The 25,941-nt window shown below is 42.3% G+C and overlaps 1 protein-coding gene across 4 annotated transcripts; it reads right to left on the bottom strand.

Moving 5' to 3' along the window:
- Window positions 1–1,317: 1,317 nt before the first annotated feature.
- Window positions 1,318–25,685, bottom strand: IFFO1 (intermediate filament family orphan 1). Of its 4 annotated transcripts, none has more exons than XM_032213631.1 (10): window positions 24,839–25,685; window positions 10,644–10,704; window positions 10,453–10,548; window positions 9,386–9,526; window positions 9,016–9,024; window positions 8,416–8,597; window positions 7,751–7,871; window positions 3,627–3,722; window positions 2,722–2,852; window positions 1,318–2,039 (listed from the first exon to the last, which is right to left on the bottom strand). In XM_032213631.1, the coding sequence occupies exons 1-10, from the start codon at window positions 25,639–25,641 to the stop codon at window positions 1,937–1,939; spliced, it is 1,743 nt and encodes a 580-aa protein (XP_032069522.1). In that variant the 5' UTR covers window positions 25,642–25,685; the 3' UTR covers window positions 1,318–1,936. The 4 variants fall into 4 exon arrangements, with proteins under 4 accessions (XP_032069522.1, XP_032069523.1, XP_032069524.1 ...); XM_032213634.1 differs by lacking the exon at window positions 1,318–2,039 and adding an exon at window positions 2,046–2,475; XM_032213632.1 differs by lacking the exon at window positions 9,016–9,024.
- Window positions 25,686–25,941: the final 256 nt, after the last annotated feature.

Here is a 25,941-nt window from a genome sequence, read left to right as displayed (position 1 = left end):
TTTAGGCCAGGCTACAGCACGGAAACTGCTTTGGTCGCATTGATCGATGACCTCTGGAGAGCCAGGGATAGAGGTTATGCCTCCGTCCTAGTGCTCCTTGACCTCTCAGCGGCTTTTGATACCATCGACCATGGTATCCTTCTGCGACGACTGCGGGAGGTGGGGTGGGAGGCACTGTCCTACGGTGGTTCTCCTCTTATCTCTCGGACAGGTCGCAGTCGGTGTTGGTCGGAGGGCAGAGATCGACCCCTAGGCCCCTGAACTATGGGGTGCCGCAGGAATCGGTCCTGTCCCCCCTCCTGTTTAATATCTACATGAAGCCGCTGGGTGAGATCATTCGACGGCACGGGATAAAATACCATCAGTATGCGGACGATACGCAGCTGTATCTGTCCGCCCCGTGCCAACTCAGTGAAGCGGTTGACGTGATGTGCCAGGGCCTCAAGGCTGTTAGGGACTGGATGGGGGTTAACAAGCTTGTACTCAATCCAGGTTCGCCTGGTGCACCAGTTGCGTCCCTACCTGAACCGGGAGGCCCTCACAACAGTCACTCGCACCCTTGTGACCTCTATATTGGACTACTGCAACGTGCTCTACATGGGGCAGCCCTTGAAGAGCATTCGGCGACTTCAGCTTGTCCAGAATGCAGTCGCGCGAGCGATCGTGGGTGCACCTCGGTTCACCCACGTAACACCTATCCTCCGCGAGCTGCACTGGCTGCCTATTGGTCTCCGGATACGCTTCAAGGCGCTAGTCATCACTTATAAAGCCCTTCATGGTATTGGACCTGGGTACTTGAGAGACCGCCTGCTGCCAATTACCTCCACTAGACTGATTAGATCCCACAGATTAGGCCTCCTCCGAATTCCATCTGCCGGCCAGTGTCGACTGGCGACTACCCGGAGGAGAGCCTTCTCTGTGGCTGCTCCGACCCTCTGGAATGAACTCCCCGTGGAGATTCAAAGCCTCACCACCCTCCAGGCCTTCCGCAAAGCCCTTAAAACCTGGCTGTTCCGACAGGCCTGGGGCTAAGGAACTGTTGCCCCTGTCTCGAATTGGTATGACTGTTGTGTGTTTTTAATTATGCATTGTTTGTGTCATTTTAATTTTTTGTTTGTATCCCCCTTCCCTGGTTGAGTTGTGAGCCGCCCTGAGTCCCCTTCGGGGGAAAAGGGCGGCATATAAATAAAATCAACATTCAACACTCAACGTCTGAAAACCCACCCATTTTATTGCTCGGAACAGGGTCATTACATGTCTTTTAAAAACTCGGCTACATGAGACACACATTTCAGAAACAAACTCACTAACAACAGCTGTTGAAAAAGGAAGGTAACCATTTAATGTTCTTGTTTCCAGACATAACACATCACATATGACTTCTGTGCCAGAAAGGCACAGCCAAGCAAGGCAAGGCCAGAGCTGAGGTGGAGGGATGGGGTTCATTCTGTGACTCCACAACAACAGACTGTCACTTTTGTGTACATTGTGGCCTGGAGGGGTGAGCTCTATTAGCCCAGCCTTCGGTCCACTTGGCACCAAGAGAAAGTTCAGTTTTGCTGAGAGAGGCAGACCCTGCTTCTATACATGTAGCAGGGGGAGGAGAGTCACATACGTTTGGAGGCTGCAAGGAAGATGGGGCTTCATAAGGCAAATCTTCAGGGCGCCAGATACAGTTAGATGGGAGCCTCCCCACACAAGCAATGGCAAGAAGGAAGGAGCAGGAAGGGATGGGAAAGAGCTGGGACATCTCCTTGCCCTGGGCATCTTGGTTGGCTCCACCTTCATGTAGGGAGGGCATGAGTGGCAGAATTCTAGGAGTGGCTTCTTGCCCCTTTCTGCCCCTCAGAGCTTTAGCTAGGACAAATCTCCCCCTCAATACGTTCACACTCCCGGGACAGGAGGGGAACACACAGAGGGGACAAAACCTCCCTCATTATCTTATCGAGGCATCACTTGGGAGGTCATGATCGGACTCCTCTCTTTCCTCGTTTGGGGCTGATTCACAGTTCGGTACCGGAGTAAATGCAGGAGATTTTCTGAAAGAAAAAAAGGGCGGGGGTCACATGGGCACTAGAGCTAGGAGAAGAGGGAAGAGGCCTCAAAGGGGTCGGGCACAAGCATCAGGCCATAAGACAGGGCACAGGTTGCATGGAGAGACTTGGCTGAAGTGTTAGCGTGGCTTCATAACTAGAATGGACACTGTTGAAGAGCACAAAGAGGAAACTGAGGTGGGCAAGGCGGGAGGTTCATTTGGGTTCTTGCTAAGCCTAGGATTACAGTTGGACGGGAAAGTCAAAAATCTTCCCCGCCCGGGTGCTGCATTGAATCCATTGTCCCATAAGCTAGTGCAAAGGCCCAGCCGATCAGTGGTGCTTCTTTTTCCGATGAAAGTTGTCGTTCGACAGCGATTGCATCTGACAAAACTGCATCACCTTCTAGAGACACATGGCACGAAACACAACTCCTGCAAGTCTGCAAGGGTTACAGCCAATCACTCAGAATCCAGCTCACGTTTGCCATCACCCCACCCTTTGAGGTGCTCCCATAACAGAGAAGAGAACTCCAGAAGTCCATGTGGCCTGGTCTCACCCCTAGACCCTTCTGCACCTCTTAGTGCTATCTGGAGAACTCATATATGATCTAACCCCACCTCGCTCCCCACACCGTCTAGGATTACAACATGACTATACAATAGTCACCAATCCTGTGGGCACTTACCTATCTCCAGACTGGGTGATGAGACGACGACATGTCTCCATCTGCACGTCCAGCCCACGCTTCATGCTGCACATTTCCATGTATTCATGCAGATGCCGGTTCATGTCATTCTTTGCTGTTGCTAATTCCAGCTAAATAAAAGGGTAACAACACAGGGGATCATTCTGCCAACAATATTGGGGACATTATGCTATTTCCCCTCCTCTCAAAAGAACTGGCTGTACCTATGTTGCTGGCCAGTACCTATGTTGCTGACATAATTTTCTCTGTGGTTGTCCTTCACTGCAATACTTCTTCCATTTGTACATAAAAACTGATTTTCATCATAGCCATACTCTAGTGTGACTAAGAAATAGGCTACCCTATGTTCTAGTGAGTTGCCATTTGGCCGAAACTTTATTGCATCTCAAATCTGTGGATGCAACAATTGGAGGCACCCAGCGTCAAAGGATATTCCTCTTTAGACAAATGCCTTTGGAATTCTTAAAGTCCATTCTTAAAGACATTATTCCAATGCAGATTTTGTTTTAACCACAATATGCCAAACAAATAAGAAGTTGCTTTATACATAATTCTAGGTCAAAATCAAAACACATTATGCATTGTGTAACCAATTGGCAAGTTTCCATGAGTAATTTATCTAAGTAGGACACCCAGTGGTTTTCATTTTTTCCCCTTCATTTTTTCTCCTCAGTAACCTTCTTTCTTTTTCTAGAGAGATTTCACTGCTTTCTTTCATTATTATTTTTCTTTTGCCACTGCCAACTAGCTTTTCTAAGCCATGACATTTGCATTGCACTATGCCAATGATAAGAATGCCAGTTTGCAAGCTTCATATTTGATAAGGTAAAGGCAACTTGTGTTTCTCTTGCTTCCAAACCTGACAGATATTGTTTTTTCCCCACCTCAATTTGGTCAATGGTTTCCTGATATTCCTTCTCTCTGCTTTTGAAGAGTGACTCTGTGTCCTTGATCACTTTCTCCAAACTGTCATCTGATTGCTGAAGAAAGAGAGAAAGAGAACAGATACCATTCATGAAAACCAAGGTGAGAGGAAAAGTCATTCCTATCACATGGCAGAAAAGATCATATAACCATTATTTCTCTTTTACAAAATCATTTATTGTATTGTTTTCAGAAAGGCAATTTCACGCAAGAATTAGTGTAACATAAGTTTGGGTAAGCTAAATTCAAGCTGTAAATCAGGAATGTTCCTTTTCACTTTGCCTCAACCATGATCTTCCTGGTTGGCATCAGACAGATCACTCTCTCAGTTCTCTCTCTTTTGCCCTGTTGCAACAGAGAGGCCACATTTAGAGATGGCTCAGAAAACATACATGCAACTGTTTAAAATTTCCTATGCATTATACAACAATGAATAGTTATATTTCAAGACACTAAAAGCAGCACTGAAAAATGTGGGAGATGGTAAACAATCTTGGAAAATTAAATTCTCATTTCTTATATTTTTCTAATCACTATGTTATTTACAGTGTTTTTAAGGGTTACTGTTTCAACATGCTTTGCTTCAGGCTATTCTTACAGATAATCTAGATGCCTCAGCTACATAAAAATGCTATCCACTTCAGGCAATCTGGAGCAATCAGAACCTATCATCATTTTCTTTAAAATCTTCAACTGCTTCTGTATCTTACTATATACTTTCAAGACATCTCTTCCAAAATATTAATCTTTCCTTCCTATAAAGCAGTGGTCTCCAACCTTGGCAACTTTCTCTGGGAGCTGAAGTCCACAAGTCTTAAAGTTGCCAAGGTTGGAGACCACTGCTATAAAGCATTGGAAGAGATTCCCTTCACCTCCCCATTTTACCCCCTCATAGGATAGAGAAGGAAACAATATATAAACTAAAAACACCCAATTAATTCCCTGGTTGAGAGAAAGATTTAAATCTTGCCCCAACTTCACATCGTCATCATTACTCTACTAAGGCTTCCGTTCTCACTATTTTTCCAAACTGATTTAAAAATTGGTAGTTATACTGCTAACTGGAACAAATATTGAAAGCAGATTATAACTTTATTAAAACATCTGTACAGATTACTACCTACATATCTAATCTACCTAGATGCTTAAAATAACAGAACAGAAACATGTTCTATGAGTTAGGTGACAATGGAATGGAGTGCAGTGGAGTGGAATGGAGTGGAATGGAACAGAATAAAGCAGAACAGAACAGAACAGAATAGAATAGTTTTATTGGTCAAGTGTGATTAGATACATGAGGAACTTGTTTCTGATGCATAAGCCTTCAGTGTACATGAAAAATAACAATAATAATCATGATAATGAATGATAATAACCATAATAATGACACCCAAAGAGAAGGTAGTAGAACAGATGAGAAAGATAAAAGTAACACAGCCATACTACATGGATAATATAATTAGACATGACAAAACTGTGGAAACTGTTTAGCAGAGTGATGGCACAAGGAAAAAACTATCTCTGTGTCTAATTGTTTTGGGATGCAATGTTCTGTAGTGGCATCCCGAGGGGAGGAGTTGAGGATGCCAATTCTGTTCTGTTGTGTTTTGTTCTGTTCTGTTCTGTTCCATTCCATTCCACTCCATTCCACTCCACTGCACTCCATTCCATTGTCACCTAACTCATAGAACATGCTTCTGTTCTGTTATTTTAAGCATCTAGGTAGATTTGATCTTCCCCTCACCATGTTTATTTATTTTTTATCTATCACATTTATCTATTTTTTATAATTGTTTGACTATCACATTTATCTAAATGTGATATACAAACGGCAAAGAAGCAGTGTGCTACAATGGTTAAGCAGTTGAACTAAACCTGGGGAGACCTCAGACATGGAAGCTTTTGAATGACTTTCAACCAGTCACTCATTCAGCCCAACCTACTTTCCAACATTGTGGGTTGTGGTAAAAAAATAAATAAAGTAAAGTATCTTTCTATGCTACCTTCAGCCCCTCCTGGAGGGATATAAATTAATAAATAAATCAGCAATAAACTGTAACAACAACAACAGCAACAACAACAACAACAACAACAGGAAAGGCTCTCTTATAAAGAGATTTTCATTCTCTTAGGTCCATTTGTCAGGTATATAGGAAAAGGGGTTCCGTTGGGGTTATTTTTACTTCTTTTACCTCTTTAAGTAAATTTCAAATAAATGTCCTCTTCAGCCAGCCTTTTTTCAGTTAGAGCCAATTTATATTATTTTAATTGTTTTTATATTATATCAGGTATTCATGATTAATTTATTGCTGTTACTTGGATAATGAGTGCATCAATTGATAATCTATTTCTTACTTTCTTATGCTTGGCCCAGTGATGTAGTGCTGCCTCCAGAGACACAACAATTCTACAAACACAGTACAAAGACTGAGTCTTATGTCATAGAAAATAAGCCATAATCTGGCATACGCTGCCAATTCTAACTTTATACTCTTCACCTACACAAAATTCTTGCCTGAGAACTTATTTCTATATCAGCTGGCAAGTGCATCACTCGTATAAGAAATCCTGGGGCTATTCATAACAGAATTCCAACCCAAACATTGTACAAGATGAGCAACAAATTACTTCATTAGCCAGCCTTTCAAGCAATCAGAGAAATACATTTAGGGACTTCAAAGTACGTATATTTCTCTTCTTTCTCTATTAGAGCAGTGGTTCCCAAACTTGGCAACCTTAAGACTTGTGGACTTCAACTCTGAGAATTCTCCAGCCAGCTCTGCTGGCTGGCGAATTCTGGGAGTTGAAGTCCACAAGTCTTAAAGTTGCCAAGTTTGGGAACCACTGTATTAGAGGATAGATGGACTCACTTATATATGACCAGATAGCAACATTTCACAATTTGACAGAAAGAGTGCTTAAGTATTCAGAGTGTATAAAGACTTGAAAACTGTAATATATGCACCTATCCTGTGGAATGTGATTGTTCATGAAATCCATGTTCTTCCCATGCTGAGGGCCTTATGTTCCTAGAAGACCTGGTATTTCCCCTGGGCCTTAGGTTGCAATGGATGGAACCCTTAACTGGATGTGTCTTGGTCTGTATTTTTGTACAGAGTAACTGGATCCCAACTTTGCATTGTGGGGGACTTCTCTGTTTATTATATTGTGAGCTGCCCAGAGTTGTTACGGAGTTTGAAAGAAATAAACTTCCCAAGAAGAGTCAGTTTTCCTTCTTACTTTGTGGGTCATAGTTTATGTTACTTCAAAGCAAGGGCAAAATCTTGATAAGTGAAGGGATTGCTAATGATCGTGCAATCCAACTTTAAATAGCCTGATGAGCACTTTGCTCTTTTTTTAAAAAAGGATATTAAAATATGTATCTGAAGCCAAAGAAATCTATTTATTCAAACAACTTGGTCAGAAAGTTGACGTGTCTTCTATACACATGCGAACCTGTGCCAAACACACGGCCCTTCACAACATTAAAAAATGTACAGTACAGCACTTATATAAAGCTCCACAGTGCTTTACAGCACTCTCTGGGTGGTTTACAATATCAACATATTTCCCGCAACAAAATCTGAATCCTCATTTTACTAACATCAGAAGGATGGAAGTCTAAGTGCCAAGGTGGCGCAGTGGTTAGGGTGCAGTACTGCAGCCACTTCAGCTGACTGCTAGTTGCAGTTTGGCGGTTCAAATCTCACCGGCTCAGGGTTGACTCAGCCTTCCATCCTTCCGAGGTGGGTGAAATGAGGACCCAGACTGTGGGGGCGATATGCTGACTCTGTAAACCGCTTAGAGAGGGCTGAAAGCCCTATGAAGCGGTATATAAGTCTAACTGCTATTGCTATTGCTATTAAGTGAACCTTGAGCTGGTCAATATCGAACTCCTGGCAGTGAGAAGACTTAGCTTGCAATATTGCATTCTAACCACTGCACCACCATGGTTCCACCACCATGATACAGGGATGAGTCAAATAACACACTAAACAACAGGAGAGATCTCATGTAGAAGTGAACAGGACAGAATCTGGAGATGACAAAAAAGACTGCTTGGAAGACAGAAGCCATATGTTACCTCTCCTTGTGCCTCAGCAGCAGCAATAGCATAGCCAGAGAAATCTTCCCACAACAGCAGTGTTTCTTCAGTCTCCTCCCAGGTGAGACTGTCACAGTCGTCTTCAAAATCATATTCCCTCCTGAAGATAAATTGTAAAAATAATAAGTAAAAAATACTACAACAAAAGAAGTGACTTTGCTACATTTTCTTCCAATTTCCTATTAGACACACCACATTTGGGAAAACCTTCCAGCTTTCTCTAATTCTGGAATGGATGTTTCTTGTATGTGGTAGCCATATGTAATCCAGGACTTAGAGCAAGTCCCTCTTTCCCAGCACACACGGATGCAAAGCTTCCAGTGTGAAATTGTTTTCTCCAAGCAACTCCTCCAAAATGAAACATCTACCTGATTCTTGAATGGTCCCACAATAGGTCAGACTGTACAGAGGCTATTCCCCTTTCCAGAACACAGGAGAATCATTCAATTTTACAAAGTTACAGGGTAAGGGAAGAGCCTCTTATATTTATTTATTTTTTAAAATGACCCCTGTTTTTACAATAACAAGATTCAAATTCAGTAGTGCTGTTTAAAAAGCTTGTTTTCAGAAACTTCATAGGCAATTCCTGAACATGAGTTTGGTGCCTCTCTTTCCCCATCCCGCTGCAGGCAGGCTTCACTCACAACTGATTCAGCATCCTCTGCATCTCTTCATTGATGCTTGCAGTGGTCTCATCCTCTTCTTCCTCTTCTACTTTTTTGGGGGCCTCACTCTCGGAGAGGGAGGTGTCCTCATCACTGACCAGCTTTCGCTCCCGTTTCCGCCCCACTGTAGCTGGGACCTTAATGGGAGACAAGTGCAGAGACTACAGAACGAAGTTGGGTTGGAGATCGTAGGTGGATGGGTGAAAAGAGATGCAAGGGAGGATGGAATGGGATGGGATGGGATGGGATGAGAGAGAGAGAAAAGGGTAGATAGGTAGAGAGGCAGGTATAGAGACAGAGAAAGAGAGAGAGAGAAGCTTATTATGACCAAGTTAAAGATGATATGATGACTAAAATGCAAGATTAGAAACCTTTATTTTTTTAAATTAAAAGCTAAGCAGCTGAAGATGGAATCGGATGGGGGTTCATATAAAAGAACTCAAATCACACATCAGAGATGGAGGCAAGAAGACAAAACAAGAATAAGGAGAAAAATGCCAGGATTTGCAGTTACGTTTTATTTTAAAGAAAAGCTTCTAACTTGGATATTTTCCCAGCTTAATGAAAATAAAAACTAACCAACTGCTTCTGTAAAGGAAGAAGAGAAAGAAGAATGTGTGCAAAATAGTGCAAGAAAGTGAGCAAGTGAATAAGGCAAAGAAAGAGAGAGAAAGAGGGTGGGGAGGAGAGGAGAGAGACGGTGTTAGAGGGACACACATGTTTTGCACCATGTCTTCCTCTCCGGCAACTTTCCCCCAGAGACGGCCCACCAAAACTGGATGGAGAGACGTCCTGGGGCTTCCTTTGTGGGAGTTGCCCTCCAATTCAACATGCCTGCCTGATTCTGCCATAGACAGAGGTGAACACATGGAATGAAGATAGAGTGATGGGGACTTTGCCCTTAGATGTTTCAGTTCCAGATGGGAATTGGGAATTGGGAGCCTCTCACCTGAAACATTTTGATCATGTCCTCACAGTTGCGCTGTTGGGCTACATCACACAATTTAGCTGTGATATCGATACGTCGACAAATATCCATGTCTACCTTCATGGCCTTCTCTTGGATCTTGGTGTCCAGCTCACTAAGATTCTTAACACAGGCAGAAGAAACAAAAGAGAGAAGGATTAGGCTAATCTCTCTGTAGCCTCTAGCACAGGGATGACGAACCTTTTCGACACTGAGTGTTGAAAAGGAAGCACTTTGCCGAAAGGGAACACTGAGTGCCAAAAAGGGAGCACTTCGTGGGCGTGCATTCATCTGGGCCACAACCAGGAAGAGGAGCTGCCCAGGGGGCATGTGCACACTGGAAAATAGACTTCTGGTTTACGCCAGCAAGTTTTCTGGTTACTGCTGCATATGTGCATGCACCGATCAGCTGGCCTGCTTGCATGCTCACTCTGGAAAATGGAAGACCAGCAGGGCTGCATGCACAAAGGCCAGCTAATCGTCGCATGCGCATGCATGCCCGAAACCCAGAAGAGGAATGGGCGACACTGCGTGTGCCAGGCAAAATGGCTCCATGTGTCACTTTGGACACACAGGCCATAGGTTCACCATCATGGCTCTAGCACAAATTATTCTGGTTTGGAGGTTTCATTGAGGAACAAGGTATGGAAGGGAACAATTGTGGGTGGCATCATGTTTTATAGCCAGACATTTGATTGTTCTCCAAGTATTATGGCAGTCTGTAATTATTCACTTGATGTCTCTTTCCGGCCCTGAAATGAATTTAACATTTAATTTCAATATTTGGATTTAAGACTCTGTGCAACTGTCATTGACTCCGTGTGGCTCAGGACAACGTAACAAAAATGCAATCAAAATAGAAATATTGAACATTAAAGAAGATGGTGAATCCAGACACCTATAAGCAAACATCTCATGGTACCCAATAAGGATTCCCACCACTGTAGCCCAAAGCCTGGGAGAAGAGCCAGGAACACCACCAGGGGTCAGTTGGGGGTGAGGTGGGGGCATCTGCCTGTAGAGACTGGCCTTGGGAATAGCATGCTCACATTACTCATCAGTCCTTTGAACACGACCAGCTCTGCTTTTAGCTTCTCCACTTTCATGGCCAGCTCCTCCTGACATGCTTCTGCTTCTTGGGCTTCCTGGTTGAGAGATGGAGACGTATAGATGAAAACAGGAACTGAGACAAAGGCAGAGGCAGCTCGCAGAGAGTGGGAAGAAAAGGAGTAACCCTTACCTCATGTAGCTCGGTCACTTGGTCCTGCAGCTGAACCCGCAACGTGTACTCCTCTTCCCACCTGAGAAGTCGAACAGGCGAAGGCTATGACAATGGATTTGAGCCCAGAGGGTGCCATGACGCAAAGGGAACCCTCCCTGAGTCCTCGCTCCCCAGTGCAACCTGGTCCCAGCGGAGGAACTTTAAATGGATGTCATCCAGAGAACAGAAGTGCTGCAAATAAGCACAGTTAACCCACTGGAATGTGTTCCTATGACAGGTGGGAGTCTCACCCCACATACTTCTCTCATCTTGATCTGGATTCATTGGCTACTCTCCTCCTCTCAATTGAGAAGAGTAACCACAAACTATGTTTAGTAACTGCAGCCCACTCAGAATATACTGTCATGACAGATGGTTCCCGCCTTTCATCCCTGCAATGCTGGATCAGGCCGATGGGCATGTCTAAATCCAAGAGTTTTCCTCTCCTTTCTTCCACATCTATACCTGGCACTCAGCTGTCTCTGGCCTACAGAGTATCAATTTTCTAATGCCAACTAACAAGAGCAAATGCTTCAGAGCCATTCTAATCTCTACAAGGTATTAAATCAGCCATAAGAGCCTTTGTCTGCAACATTGAAGCAATTCCTTTTTGTTGTAACACATTCCTTGGCAGAATTAGTAGAAAGCTTTGGACTTGGGAGAAAATGGCAATCAAACGCAACTCTACAAGAGAAAGAGAGCAAAAGAGAGATTTGGAAAACCCGTCTGAAAAATCCAGAAGTGCAGACTTGTATCCCAGCCCATGATAAACAAGGGCAGAGTCGGACACCAGTTTTCATCTGATAATAGGAAGCAAGTTTCTGTAGTAATGGACTTGGAAAAATTATAGCTCAAAGGTATAGTACACACTCAGGAATTGGGCGGGGGGGGGGGTTGTCAGTTGAATTTCCAGAAGCTAACACTGAGAATCAGTTTGGTGAAGTGGTGAAGGCAGATATGTAAGAGTAGGGAGATTTGAATCCAAGTCCTGCCATATGCAAAAAAACCAGCCTTAGACCAGTCAGCTCTCATAGTCCTAGGACCTAGGAAGAAAAAAAATGGCAAACCACTTCTAAATATTTTGCCAAGAACACTGCAGGGATGACTTTAATCCAGACACTACAAGCCAATAATGATTAAAAGGCACATGTGCCCGTTTGCGCCTGCACACATACACATGCAAAAAAAGTGCACGCACACGCACACAATGAAGAACTGGCAGAAAATATGCAACCTAACATACATGAACATGCATGTGTTACACAAAGGTTACAGAATAGAGCTACTCTGTAGATGTAGATTTCAAATTGCTTTAACTTGGTCTACTAGATTTTTGCCAAACTAACTTTCTTTCCCACATCAAATCCCAACAGTTATCATTAGAAATTGTAAGCCAAGGGTTAGCTTGAGGTAAGATGGGCAGCTTATAAATGTTATAATTAAATAAATAATAAATAACCAAATTAGAAAACAAGGGAGGCAGATTTTGCAATATGTGAAAATTTTTAATATAGTTTGCCAGAATGGTCCTATCTAACACGATAACTGCCCTAAGGTTTGATGTAAATTGAAGAGTGGAAGCTAAATTAAATAAATACGCTACTTGGATTAAAGTAGCGAGAGCCAGTAATATGTAAATAAGTGGGCCATCTGGCTGGAGAATTCTGGGAGTTGAAGTCCACAAGTCTTAAAGTTGCCAAGTTTGGGAACCACTGGTCTAGACCTTGCATATTTGCTTAGCTGATGAAAATGACTGAATGTAGTATATTTGGAAAGGCCATATCATTGAGCTGCAAACAACACCTTCCATTTACAATTCAAAAATGGCACCATGCAGTCTCAGAGTAGGAATGAAACCTACTAGTCATCTAGTCTTGCCTTTTATTCCAGACTGGAAAACCTCAAAGGATCCCATTGCATCCAATACAGTGGTGGGATTAAATTTTTTTTACTACTGGTTCTGTGGGCATGTCATGGCTTGGTGGGCATGGCAGGGGAAGGCTACTGTAAAATCTCCATTCTCACCCCACTCCAGGGGAAGGATACTATACAATCTCCATTCCCTTCCCACTCCAGGGGAAGGATACTGTAAAATCTCCATTCCCTCCCCACTCCAGGGAAGGATACTGCAAAATCTCCATTCTCTCCCGATCAGCTGGAACTCAGGCAGAGAATAAATGAGGGTGGGGCCAGTCAGAGGTGGTATTTACCGATTCTTCAAGCTACTCAAAATTTCGCTACCTGTTCTCCAGAACTGATCAGAACCTGCTGAATACCACTTCTGATCCAATGGGAGAATTTTTCCTTATAAAAAGCATATTCCCAACAATTTCTGAAATTTCTTTCCAATCTGAGAATCTTTTGCCATATAATTTTGAAGGGAGCATTTTATGGTGATGGTAGTTTTTCAGAACCTCTTGATTGACCCCATATTTTCTCTATTCTGGAGGTAAACCTATTCTCCAAAGCACCTGAAGGCAGAGGCAACGGATGGAAACCAAGCAAGGAGACAACCAATCTAGAATTAAGGAGACTTTTCCTGATAGAACAATTAATCAGTGGAACAACTTGCCCCCACAAGTTGTTAAAAACCCAAAGTTTTTAAAAAGGGATTGGACTGTTATCTGTCTGAAATGGTATATTAGGGTCTCCTGCTTGAGCAGGGGGTTGGATGAGAAGACCTCTAAGGTCCCTTCCAACTCTGTTATTTTGTGATTCAGTTATATAAAAGATGTTAAGGCGCAACAAAGCTATTTATGATTCCTATACTAGGTCTCCTTAGAGAAGCAGAATGGTATAAACACAATGAGCGTGATGGAAAATGTATGCTGCTTGAAATGGCTGATCTACATTGCAAGGCCAAGAGATGAATGCCACAGTAACTGACTAGGGATAAACAAAGCCATCTCACCATTCTCAGAAATTAAATAGAGGGAAAGGCATTTGGTCAAAAGATACAGCATGAAGCTAATATGCCAGTGTTTCTTTTCCCTCCCCCTCTGAACATTCTTTAAACACTGCATAAAATTAACCCCATTTTAAACTGCTCTTTTTCTTCTCAAACTAAAGGCCACTTTGTCTTGCTTAGTGGAATTTTTTTCTTTGGCAAAGTCCAAGGCAAATATCCTGTAGGCTGTAGGCCAGAAAAATCTGCCACTCACCCCACCCTAAAGAATCAAAACAAATGGTTGATTACTCACAGAGAAAGAACACAGAAAACTGAGCAGAATATAGAAAAGAATGACTCAAGTTGAGGGCATGAAGAAGGAAGTGAACACACACACACACTCAGACACACACAGACACACAAGAGTCTGTGGGAAATATTAAGGGAGCAACAAATGGCTAGTATTATCATATATCCACTTTAAAAATGTGGGTGCACAAGCATACCAATCCAGTCCCAACCCTCTCCCTACAAATACCCTGCTGTGTATTTCAACAAACTCTCCAAATCCTGCAACTCTTGAACATAGCAATTTGCTGTTCTTTTGAAATATAAAAGGATCCCCCCCACGAAACAAATATGGGCGTTCCCATATTATGAAAAACTGCACAGGAAACTGCACAACCCTTGCTTCTGAAAAGCAAGATCTTTATTCTGCAAGATCTTGTTCAAGAGTCTATTTTCTCAGGTAAGAATGTGATGGAATATTAGGAAATCTCTCTCCCTCCCCCCAACTCTTTCACTCCCTCATACATACAGAGAGAGCCAGACAAAAATGTTATGAGGGAGAGAGAGTACAACAGGGCAAGGGTATCTTAGAAGCACTGCCTAAGTACTCTCCCTACAAAGAGATGAGAAACTGAGGCTGCTTATACTTATAGAGATCAACTCTCTTCTTCATTATGTTTAAAATCACAAATGACGAAATGTCAGATCCTGGCGTTTCATACGTACCAAAAAGACAAATTTGATTTAAATTGTTTGCAAATGCTACCTTTAGTAAACCATTCTCCTTCACTAGCCTTCTGGAATGGGAACACAGACTTTAGGTCCCTCCCAAAATTGACATGGCCAGTGTTCAACTTTTTTCATTTCTGTCTTATTAATGGATGAAAATGGACTGAACACTGGTCAAAGAGCAAAACCAACCAGGCTATGTGCCATTAAAACCAGGAGAAAAAGCCAAGCTTTCTTTCCCTTCTTTTTCTACATTCAGCCTCAACTTCTCTTTGCCCTCCCCACTAGGTTTTCATTCGCATCTGCAATGCACCATTGCCTAATAATAGTCTTACTGCAACAGTCTCTCCATCCCATTTTGCACAAGCCAAGCAAGCAGAGGGCATCCAGCACACCGTTTCCTGGACTGACCTCACCACTCGCATCTCCCCCCCTCAAAAAAGAGGGGCAAGCAAAGCAATTCCCAATTGAACCAAAGCAACTGAAAGAACAACAATCAACCAGCATAGCTCTCTTCTCCACGCAACAAAGTGTGATTTCCTGAAGACATCATATTTTCAGCAGAAAGAGCAACCAAGAAATGAGAACTCTAGCTTATAGGTCTCCAGAATCAACTGCATCCAGTCCAGGGGAGCCTCTCTGAACAGCACTCTTTGTTTCCTGTATCCTGGCTTTAACATGCTCCCAGATTTATAGTGCAATAACTTAATACATAATTGTAAATGCCCATAAACGCTGTGCTGTACAACTGATCTGACATTTTCTACTAAATGAATGATTTATAGAAATAAAATATAGGTGGAAGGAGTGGGAAAATAATAGTCCTAATTAGGCAGAGGGTGGCAGTAGATGATCTCAAAACTAATGTCCAACCCTTGCATTCTATGACTATCTGGCTTTCACATTAAATTCTGCAAATAAGGACAAGGCAATCACTTGCCTAGAAGAATGTCCCTGATTCAATCTATTAGGAATAGTACCAGATTTCTGAAGATTAGTTTTGGTCCACAACAGCCACATTAAATGGCCCCCAGACAGCCCATAACTAGAGTGAGCCTGCTCATATCTCTTGTATATTCCCTCTTTGCATGGGTGTATAAATGTGTAGAAGAATCTCATTGTTGTATTGATTCTCAAAAATGCAGCATGAGGAGGCTTCGAGGGGAGGAGCTGCCGCCGTCGGGAGCCAAAAAAAAGCTCCTGCCAGGACTCTGGTTCGTATATCTTATAAGATCTATAGATATCTCCCCTTTCTGGCAGAAAGGGGCAGGGAGGAGGTCAGTCGTTAGGATCTCTTTGTAATTCATAGCTTTTTTTTTGCTGTGAATGGAGAAGAGATTCAACATTAGCTGAGCCTTTACTCCGGCCAGTTTTCCGCGCTGCCTTTTTTGCAGCCTAGGCAGATTGCCTCCCCCCCAGGACAAAGCTAAGCTATTTAAAAGCCAATCCGGGCGGGGACCATTCCCGAGGAATTTCTTCTATTACTATTTAAAATACCAGCTTCAATTTCGCAAAAGGCTCCCTTTCTTTTTTAGCTGCGTCACAAGATGGCGATCTCGTAGCTTTTGTGTTTGATCTGACGGAGCTAGTTGACCCTACCCTCCTGAAGGCTTCTCCGTACTAATTGCTAAAAGATTAACTGAGGGGAGCACAGACTTTGATTTTTGGCTCGCTTGATTGCTTGTCTTTTATTTTTATTCTGGAATGGCTCCCAAATCTAAACAGAAGCGCTTCCTTAATAACATATCTCCAAAAACTGCTATGAAGGCGCTACCCTTGTCTCCTACACCCTCCACGGGAGATTTGCTAACACAAGAATTCCTTCTCAAAACGCTTAATGATTTCAGACAGGAGATTAATCAACTGATATCGGATTTATGTGATCAATTTGATGCTAAAATTGCTCAGGCAAAGCAGGATATGATCGGTGTAATGACAGTCATGACAGATTATATTGCTGAAACAGAGGACAAATTGGAACTTTTGGAAGAAACTAACCTTAATCTGATATCAAAAATTCAAACGTTAGAACAGGAAATTGAATCTGCCCAAAAAGAACTTGTCATGATAAATTATAACAAGACTGCCTTTGCGATACGAGTTAGAGGACTGCGTGAAAACCAACAGGAGAATTTGAAACAGACATTCTTTGAGGCTTTCAGTCGCTTGGTGGGAAGTCCGGGACTTAACTTTGATTGGCAGATTCAAAGAATTTACCGCCAGAATTCCTGGGTAGCAAAACAGCGACAGCTTCCGAGGGACATAATAATATACTTTACTACAAGGGAATCTAGAAATGAGATAATACAGAGGCTCTACGGAAAGAGGTTGATAATTGATGGGGAGGACTTGATTGTTTTTAAAGAGATACCATTTCAAATATTAAGAACAAGAAGACAGTACGCTTTCTTAACCGAAGAACTCAGAAATTCTCAGATTCCATACAAATGGGAAGTCCCAGCTGGTATTACAGTTACATTTGGCAACCAAAAACACCGCATTAACTCCGTCGGTGAAGCCCGAAAATTTTACTACGAGACCCTGAAGGCGGGACTTCCTGATTCATCCGGATCTGGGGAGAGGCAAGGAGAAGGAGAAGACAAACAGCGAGACACGTGGCTACAAGGTGGAGGGTGTTGTTTTTCTCTTCCGGAAGGGCAGAAGACTAAGGAATAAAGACTAAGCGATGTTTGTAAAGTTTTATGATTTCCGTCTGGGATAAAATGGAAAAGTGGCATATCGATGATGAGACATGGAGACTGAAAGAAGCGTTGCTGATTGTGGACACATATTGTACAGAAGTTTTGTCTGAACTCTAACTCAAATTGTGCATGAACTATTTTCTTAGGCGAGGAGAGCGGAAATTGTGATCTTTTTGAGTTGCGGTTTGGGACGAACGGAGTTGGGAGGTGCGTGGGAGAGGGAAGGGCAGCGAAAGTTTAATTAGATTACCTGGGGCTAGAACGCAAGCTGATGTTTGTTTGAGTTGCTATATCAATATAAGGTTAAGAAAGATTGGTCGGAGAATCTTCAGGAAAGTGGAGTAAACATGGGAGGAGCAATGAATGTGGATAAAATATATATGTGGATATGGATAAAGGCAGGGTGGAAGGTAAAAAATTTACATGTGGAGGTGGGTAAGGATAGAAAGGGAGGTGTTGGAAATGAAAAATGAAAGAAGTATTTGAGTTTAATGGTGTTATAGAAAGGTTTGGATATTTGGATAAAAAAGAGATAAATTAAAGGTTTGAATAGATAGACAAAGCAAGGAGACTTTTAGTTGGGGAATTCTAATTGATCAACTTACCTGGCTCTAATACAGTTTGAAACCCTGCAAGTAGCAAAATAATCGAAATTTGGAATGAGTCACATTGTTTAAGATTTACAGATAATGGGAAGCTGTGTTAACGTAGTGGGTTTATTGACCCTTTTTGTTTCTTTCTTCTTTTTGTGTGTGAGTGTGGGTGTTTTTTTTTTTGTTTATTTCTTATTTTCTACTATTTTTCCTTTTTCTTTTTGGCTTTACTTTTATCTTATTTTTTTAATTTTAAAGTTAGCTGGCCTTATTATACTCAAATGCTTGTTAAAGAATTATGCCGGGTATGGGACCTGCGAAGCCGTAAGGGGGTTGGGGAGGGGGGATTATAGGGGGGAGGGGGGAGGGTGGAATTACAGTTTCAATCCTTAGAACAATAAGAATTCACTTGTGTACTGTGGCTCGTTTTTCTTTTTTTTTTCTTTTTTTCTTTTTCTACTTTTATTGTAAAAAACAAATTGAATTGTATGGATACACCAAAGTGAGGAGAAGAGGGAAAGAGAAGGGAGAAGTAAAGAGGGAGTGAGAGGGAATGTAAGGAGGGTGAAATGGAGGGAGGGGGAGACGTCTGAGGGGGTAGGGAAGTAGAAGAGGGGAATGCTGGAGGGGTGAAAGGAAAGTTGGAGGGGGAGAAGAGAGGGTGTATGGGGGAATGAAGTGTTATGTTGGGTTTTTTTTCTTCCTTTTTTCTTTTTTTTATGCACAGTATATAAGTGATTGTATAAAATGAAAATGAAAATGAAATAAAAATATGTTTTATGTTAAAAATGCAGCATGAGAACAATGTATCCCATCCTGACTTCAGCATTTGATATTTGCCCTATACACTCAGTTCTCCCACAATGGAGCCATAAAGAGGATCACCATTTCAAAGCATATTTATAATGCAGTCTTAAATTTGTTGACTAATTTCGGAAAACTTTTAAGCAATATTATATTCTATGTTAAGTAAAAAAGATGCCAAGAATTGCAAATAGAGTCTCATTGCCATAATAAAACTATAATTCCCAAATTTTTGGAGAAACAGGCACACAAGCAAGTAAAAAAATCAAAGCCAATTTATAACATAAATGGTTAAATTAGGTCACAATTTAGTAAAATTCAGAAGTCTGTTTGCTAGAGAATCAAATAAGTTGTTTGTGAATATTACCTGGTTTTGGCTCCTTCTTATCTAAACAAACCAGGGAACATCATCTAGGGCTTGTTTCAGCATCAACAAATCACAATCTCTGGCTTGCTGCTCTACGGCAAGCTAGAATCAAAACTTGTTTTGAATACTGACTTTGCCTTGTTAAGAGATCTGGAAGCAAATGTTCTCTCAATTTGCAACCACATCAATCAATTAGCTCTCATCAAGTCGAATTTAGGAACTATTGCATCCTCACATCTCACTGCAGAGATCCCAGTTTAGATGCAATACTGTCCTAAACAAGCTTTTGTGGTTTGTTTAATGCTTCCAAATGGCAGGAAGAGCCTTTGGGAATAAGGCTTTTGGTCACTGTGACGTTGCTATATCTAAAGTAAACCTCAAAAAGGCAGTAAACTTTATTCTAAGATTAAATAAATTAGAAGTATTACATATGAAGTCAAATTAGGAGGTCAAATAAACGTGCCCTAGACGATTATCTGCTAAGCATAGTTTTAGCGAGAATTTGCAAAGCTTTTTAAAATCCCTTCCAACTTCAGGACTGAGTTTTCTGCAGACATCAACTCTGCACAGTCATCTCATGTCTACTCTTAGCACTTCCAATTGTCAAAACTGAAATATTAATCAATATACATTTGGAATCTCAAACTCCAACTCATTCCCTGATTTCTGCAAATGAACTCAATTTTTCCTCTTGATTGTTACTTAAGGCAGGGAAGAAAATTCTAGATCAGTTGTTTTCTTTGTTGTCTAGACTGGTGGCACGTGTGTGCGCACATATGCGCATACATGCCAAATCTGGAAACTGAAGGAAAGGACTGAACAAAGCTAGATGCAGAAAGATCTCTTGTCCATCACAGTTTTAGTTATCCTAAAAACAGACTTTTCTGTCTAGCTGTCTCCAGGCAGGTGTGGTTAAAGGGAATCATGGGAGGTGTAGGAAAAGGTGTACAATATGCTACCATAAGCTGTAGCTTAGGAAAAGGCATACAAATATTCTTTAGGTGTTGTTGCAGCATCTTTCACCCCTTGCCATGTCATCTGAGAGTTGTGATTCAGCTACATCTACAGAACTACAGCATTCCTGTTTCTAATTTAGAGGATTGCGGAACTGCAGAAATTATTTATAAGGACATCTTTAGAAATCTGATGCAGAAACACAGAGTGAAACAATTGTTTATTTTTCCTCCAACTTGTGGTTAACCTGCAACAATTTATCCAAGCCTCAATAAAAGAGCTACAGACCCAATTTTCTGGGCAAAATACATTATCTAATAAAATGACCTTGACTTCATTTCATGTAGAAATGTAGTTATATAAATGAAATAAATAAAACAGTATCATATATATGCAAACCCATGTTGAATCTGAATTCCTACTCACCCAACTGAGTTGGGGGATTCTATTCTTACTGAACATTTTCAACAACTATTTTCAACAAGATTTAAAGGAGGAGGATTTAGTGTGATAAAATATTCCTTAATGCAATAATCCCTCTTCAGACTAGGCAAAAATAGTGTCAGGCTAGAGTTTAGATTAGAGGTATAAATTCGTATAAGATGAATTGACAATATTTGTCCCTACAAATATGGAACTGAATTGAAGAAGCTTCCTGGATGAGAAGTGAAATGTTTTGAAGGAAAAATAAAGTCCAGTTTCCTTTTGAAAAAAGCATCTTTGGGATATTTGTCCCTACAGTTTAATCTCACATTGGAAAAATTTATAAAATACTAATATTACTATTTAATTTAAATATAATACTGTAAACTATTTTCCAGAAACATTTATTGCATTTTTTAAAGTTTAAATCATCATCAACTACTGTACTGATTTTGCTGCTTCAGATCCCAATATATCATTGGTCAACCCTGTTTCCACATACCAAGACATTTATAAGTTTTGTACGTTAGTTTGTAGGTTAATTACCTACAAAATAATAATGCACAAAAATGAACTCCTATGAGTGAAATTACAAAGTAGAACATGACCTTGGTGCCTGGTCTTCATCTGCTCACTCATTGGAAAACACCCTGACGTTGGGAAAGATTGAAGTCAAAAGAAGAAGGGGACAACAGAGAATGAGATGGTTATACAGTGCCATCGAGGTAATGAACATGAATTTGGACAAATTCCAGGAGACAGTGGAGGACAGGGAGGCCTGGCATGTTGTGGTCCATGGAGTCACAAAGAGTTGGATGTGACTTTGTGAGTGAACAACAACAAGAGCTTCAACTGCCCCCTACCTCTCACTTACAAGCCCCATGGAGAAGGATTCCACGTAACAGTTTTAAGAGCAGAAATATGATTCATGGTTCTTGTTTGAATTCTAAAGTTTTCACTGGAATCGATTTGTAAAGTTCTAGTTTGTGGAACCCAGAAATGTGGTATCTATGAAGTGTCCTAGATTTTTTAATAGGGCCTCTGGAAAGTGATTCAGCAGAAGGGACTTGCTTCCATCTGAGCAAAGCAGTTAACTGTACTCAAACACTGCCAAGAATGATCATCTCTTTTCCTCTCACTTAACTTGTCGAGAAAGGCAATATATGGATGGGAGAAGTGACGTTTCATTACTGTCTTGAAAGAGCAATGAATCATGAAACACAAGATAATGATAGCAATCACATTGAAATTAGTTGCAGGTATTTTGCTAATTTGTGTAAAAGCATACATATAGTGACAGATCATAATCTTGGTCTTTTAATCCAGGACTGACCATGAATACCTGAATATAGGACAGCCAGCCACAAATGTAGGATAGCCAGCCAAGAGGAGGCTGGTGCAGAAAGCTGACTTACCGTATATTTATTTATTGACATAAACATGGTTAAAGTACAAGCATCGTGTTTATAACAGAAACTAAGTATAACTGGTTTTTATTCAGATCCAGTGAATTTTTAAGAATAATTGCATAGGATTTAGCCACTTTACTGGGAACTTTGGAATATTATTTAGTAAGAAATGCACAATTGCCTGTTCAGGATCAAGCTGAGTTGTTTAGCTCCAACCATCAGGTGAGGGACAATTCCAAAGCACTTGTGTGACTGATCCAATTTCAGTATCTCAGCATGTGCATAAGCAGTTTTGATGGGCAATAATACTGGATCTCCCAGTCAATGCCATTGAAGTAGGGTGTCTAGGCCTGCCAGCAAGAACACTCAGCTGTAGCAGAGCATGAGAACGCAGCAAAATATTTGGGAATGGTAAGAAAACCTCAATGAAGTATAGGTCTGCTAAATCAACTCTCTGCAAATAAAAATCTAACGTTCCTTGCTTGATCCCACTCCAAACTGTTCTAAACCCAGCATTGATACAGATAGGGTGGTAAGACAGATCTGACATAATCTGATTCTTCCATAGGAAAGTGAGTTTATCAGTACAAGATGAGCCAAGGACTGTCTTTAACAGAATAGGCTTCCAATGAAACATTGAAACTCTAACCAAGGGAGGGTGTTCTTTGTTAGTCTGAGCAGGAAGCAATGAGGATAGATCTCAGAAATGTACAGTACATTGAACTGCTTATCCACAGCAGTATCATTATGCTTACAGACAGCACTGTGTGCCATACCGCAGAGGGCATAATATTTCGGCTTTGAGTAATTTGATTGGTGAAGGAAGAAAAGCCCACAAACAGCAAATGAGATCATTTTATACTTTCCTGAAAGTGGACGATATCTCAGCTGACATCAGCATTGGGATTCTTTTTTTCTTCAACTTTGCCAGTTCAGTTATATAGACAAATATCTAAGACTCTGAAATCTGGCTAGCTTTCAACACTTACAAATTGGCCCTGTCTCCATTTCTTCATATTTAATGCTTCTGAAAAAAATTGATATTGCCAGAATCTCATATCTATTGGATATAGCTGCAGAATGCAAACCACTTTTTACTCCCTGATGGGCAATGTCTCCATCTGGATGTGCATAACTAGCTTCACACACTGGTTTTATTGAATAAACAGTTTGCATATTATCCAAAGCCAAAAATGATGATTTAAATACAACAATGGTTGGGATCATATTTATACTTTAACCATAAAAAATAAACCCATATGACTTAGTGCTCTGTATGAATTTACTGTGTTAAATTTCTTTGGCCAATAGACCTTACTTGACCAATTTGGTAAGCTAGCGAGATTCAAGGCTTACCAAATATTTGAACCTGACACTTCTTATCAGTGTCTAATAAGCGAAGACTGACTTCAGTATATTTAAATATCCATGTACATTGCAAGCCCTGTGTATCTCCTTATTTCTTCTGCTTCAGACTGATATTCACTTTTTAAAATACAATGCATAATGCTTTGTTTTACTAGATTGTGGGATGCTCCGTTCCCAAGCGTTCTGGTGGGGAAAAGGGTACTAATCAAAAGAAAAAGAACAAAAGTCAGTGATAAATCTAGATTTGAAGAAGAGCTAAGTTGAAATGCCTGGATGAAAAAAATATATATTTAGAGGGAAAAAATAACTTAGCAGAGGAAAGCTGAAATGGGCACGCCACCATGGGGTTGACCCAAAAAGGAAGGTCCACTGCCTCTAATGGCACATACTTCTGATAGAAGGAGAAACTCTGCAGAGGGAATCTAGATAATTGTAATAACTGAATACCTTTCTGGGAAAGAACTTCTCTAAAAGAACTCTCTGCCTTCACCCTTTAGGCCAAAGTGAACCTGCCATATATTCGACTTTACTTGTTCTTACTTGTTATTTTGAAGTCACTAGCCTACCATTTCAGAAGTGACTGGTGTAGAATGCTATTTAATGTTTGCCTTTCAGGGACTTATTTATTGAAAATCTACTCCTGGCTGTTTTCTACTTGTGGGGTAAAGACATATTTGTAGCCTGTAAAGAATGTCAGGCTTCAGCAGATCCTACCTTGCAGAAGCTGTTTTCAGCTGAACCAAAGAAAAACTCAGAGGACTCACTAACATCCAGCTGATTTGTTCAAATGTATCTCTTGTAATACATTCCCTGTCTAAATGTAGGTGGCAAGTTCCTCAAACTAAGAATTCAGCCATCACTATTATAAATAAATCGAAGCTGTGCACGTCTCCTGCGTGTGCTACATGTGCCGACAGTAGGATATAAATAATACAGTACTCCTGTAACAGTAATATTGCATACCGAGATCTTGCCGAGAGTTGAATTTCTGCAGCTTCCTCTCCCTTTTCCCCTCAGCCGGCATCTGCCAGTGGCAAAGATGTGACTGAGACCTGAGAATAATTAGGTAGGAACTGATAACAAGGGAGCACTACACAATCCTAGCTTTGTGGTCTCATCAAGAAAATGGAGAAGAAATGGGAGAAAGCATAAGTGGAGAGGACTTAAAAACTAATCAAAAGAGACTGACTCTGCTTCAAGCCTGATCTTTTTTTCTTATGGTTTTTTTTTTTTTTTTGGTTCTAAGAAAGAACAAGCCCAGGGGAGGCTGTGTGACTGTTTTTCTCTCTGAAAGAGACCAATGGGCTCAAGAGGAGAAGTGATGCTACATTCCCATCTTCCAATGAAAAGTCTCCAAAAGCTTAGATTTTGCCCTAAAATAGCATCATACCAAACAAGTTTATATGAGGGCCATAAGGAAACAAACTGTTCTCTTCCTTTTTTTTTTTTTTTTTTTTGTTTTTACTTTTAAAGCTAGGGTATGCATTTGGAGAGGGTTCACAGAGAAGGAAGTGCCTCCAATGCCAGCTTCTGAGATTCCCGTGATGGCAGGGATCACACTATGGGGACAGAAGGCTCCCCAAAGAAGCCTTCAAAACTTGCACAGGTTCCCGGACCACAGCCAGCCCCTCTCTTGCCTCTTGACCTCACCTGCGCTTGTATTCATCCCGTTCCCTCTTCACCTTGGCCAGGACATTGTAGAGAGCCCGGATTTCAGGGGTGATGGTGTCTATCTGCACCCCAACGCCATCCGGGTGCATCCAGGAGACCCCGGGCCCCTGAACTAGGGTAGTCTCTAGGCCTGGCCCCAGACGGCGAGCCTGTGAGAACGACCAGATGGTCCCGGGCAGGAAGCGGGAGGATGCGGAGAAAGCGCTGCTGGGCAAGGAGGGAGAGTGGCAAGAAGTGGGGGTGAGCGGTGCTCCCGGATGGTGGCAGCTGGGGGAAATCAGCACCCTCGACGTGCTGCTGCCCAGTCCCACCGACCGGCTGCCGCTGCTAGCCCCGCTGGTCAAGGAGAGTCCCAGCGGGCGGATGGGGCTGATGAAGCCGGTCTGGACGGCTTGGTCCCGGCGCTGCAGGCTGCCCCGACGGGCTCCCCCTTCCTCCAGGGCCTGCTGCAGCTGCTTTTCCAGCTGCCGGTTGCGGCGCTCCAACTCGTGCACCTTGGCCAGGAAGCATCGGAAGCGGAGGTTGAGGGTCTTCAGCACGTTGATGTTGGAGCCCAGGTCGTTGCGGAGGGCCATGGCGGCCGGCGGCGCCGGGAAGGAAGACCCGGCGGCGAGGGAAGCCGGCGGGGCCAGTTCCCCGTCGAGCGAGTCGCCCTGGGGCTCTTGGGGAAGGAAGAGGTGAGCCGGCAGCTTCTGGCGCTGGCGCTGCTCGGGCCCCGCGGCTCCCAAGCCCTGCTGCTCCTGCTGCAGGAGGAAGAGGTTTGGGCCGAATAACGGGTTCATGGCTCCGCCAGCCGTCCCGCAGCTGCGACAGGGAAGGGGGAAGCGGCCGCTGGGCGGAGAGGCGCAGCCCGAGCAGCCAATCACCGCCGCCCTCCGCGGAAGAGGGGCGGGAAGGAGCCCCGAGCTGAGGAGGGAGGGATGCGACGCTGGACAAGAGAAGACGGTGCGGCGTCCTGCGGGAGGAGGGATCCGCGCCCACGGACGGCGGAGTGAGGCGAGCGCACCATGGCCCGCCGACGCCGACGGCCTGGGCCGGCTCTGAGGCAGCGGCTGCGGTTGTCACAGAGGATCCGGCTTGCA

This window comes from Thamnophis elegans, chromosome 3 (genome assembly GCF_009769535.1).
Source record: "Thamnophis elegans isolate rThaEle1 chromosome 3, rThaEle1.pri, whole genome shotgun sequence".
Classification (NCBI taxonomy): domain Eukaryota; kingdom Metazoa; phylum Chordata; class Lepidosauria; order Squamata; family Colubridae; genus Thamnophis; species Thamnophis elegans.
The sequence above is the reverse complement of the archived record's forward strand: the minus strand, read 5'-3'. Positions and strand labels throughout refer to the sequence as shown.

Bases quoted from the DNA above. Each gene is read 5' to 3' on its own strand.
- IFFO1 (XM_032213631.1), bottom strand. From the start codon at position 25,641: ATGAACCCGTTATTCGGCCCAAACCTCTTCCTCCTGCAGCAGGAGCAG. The intron at 7,872-8,415 runs GTGAGTGAAGCC...ATTTATCTTCAG, and splicing joins CAGAGGATGCTGAATCAGTT to GAGGGAATATGATTTTGAAG. The intron at 3,723-7,750 runs GTAACATATGGC...CTCTTTCTTCAG, and splicing joins CTGCTGAGGCACAAGGAGAG to CAATCAGATGACAGTTTGGA.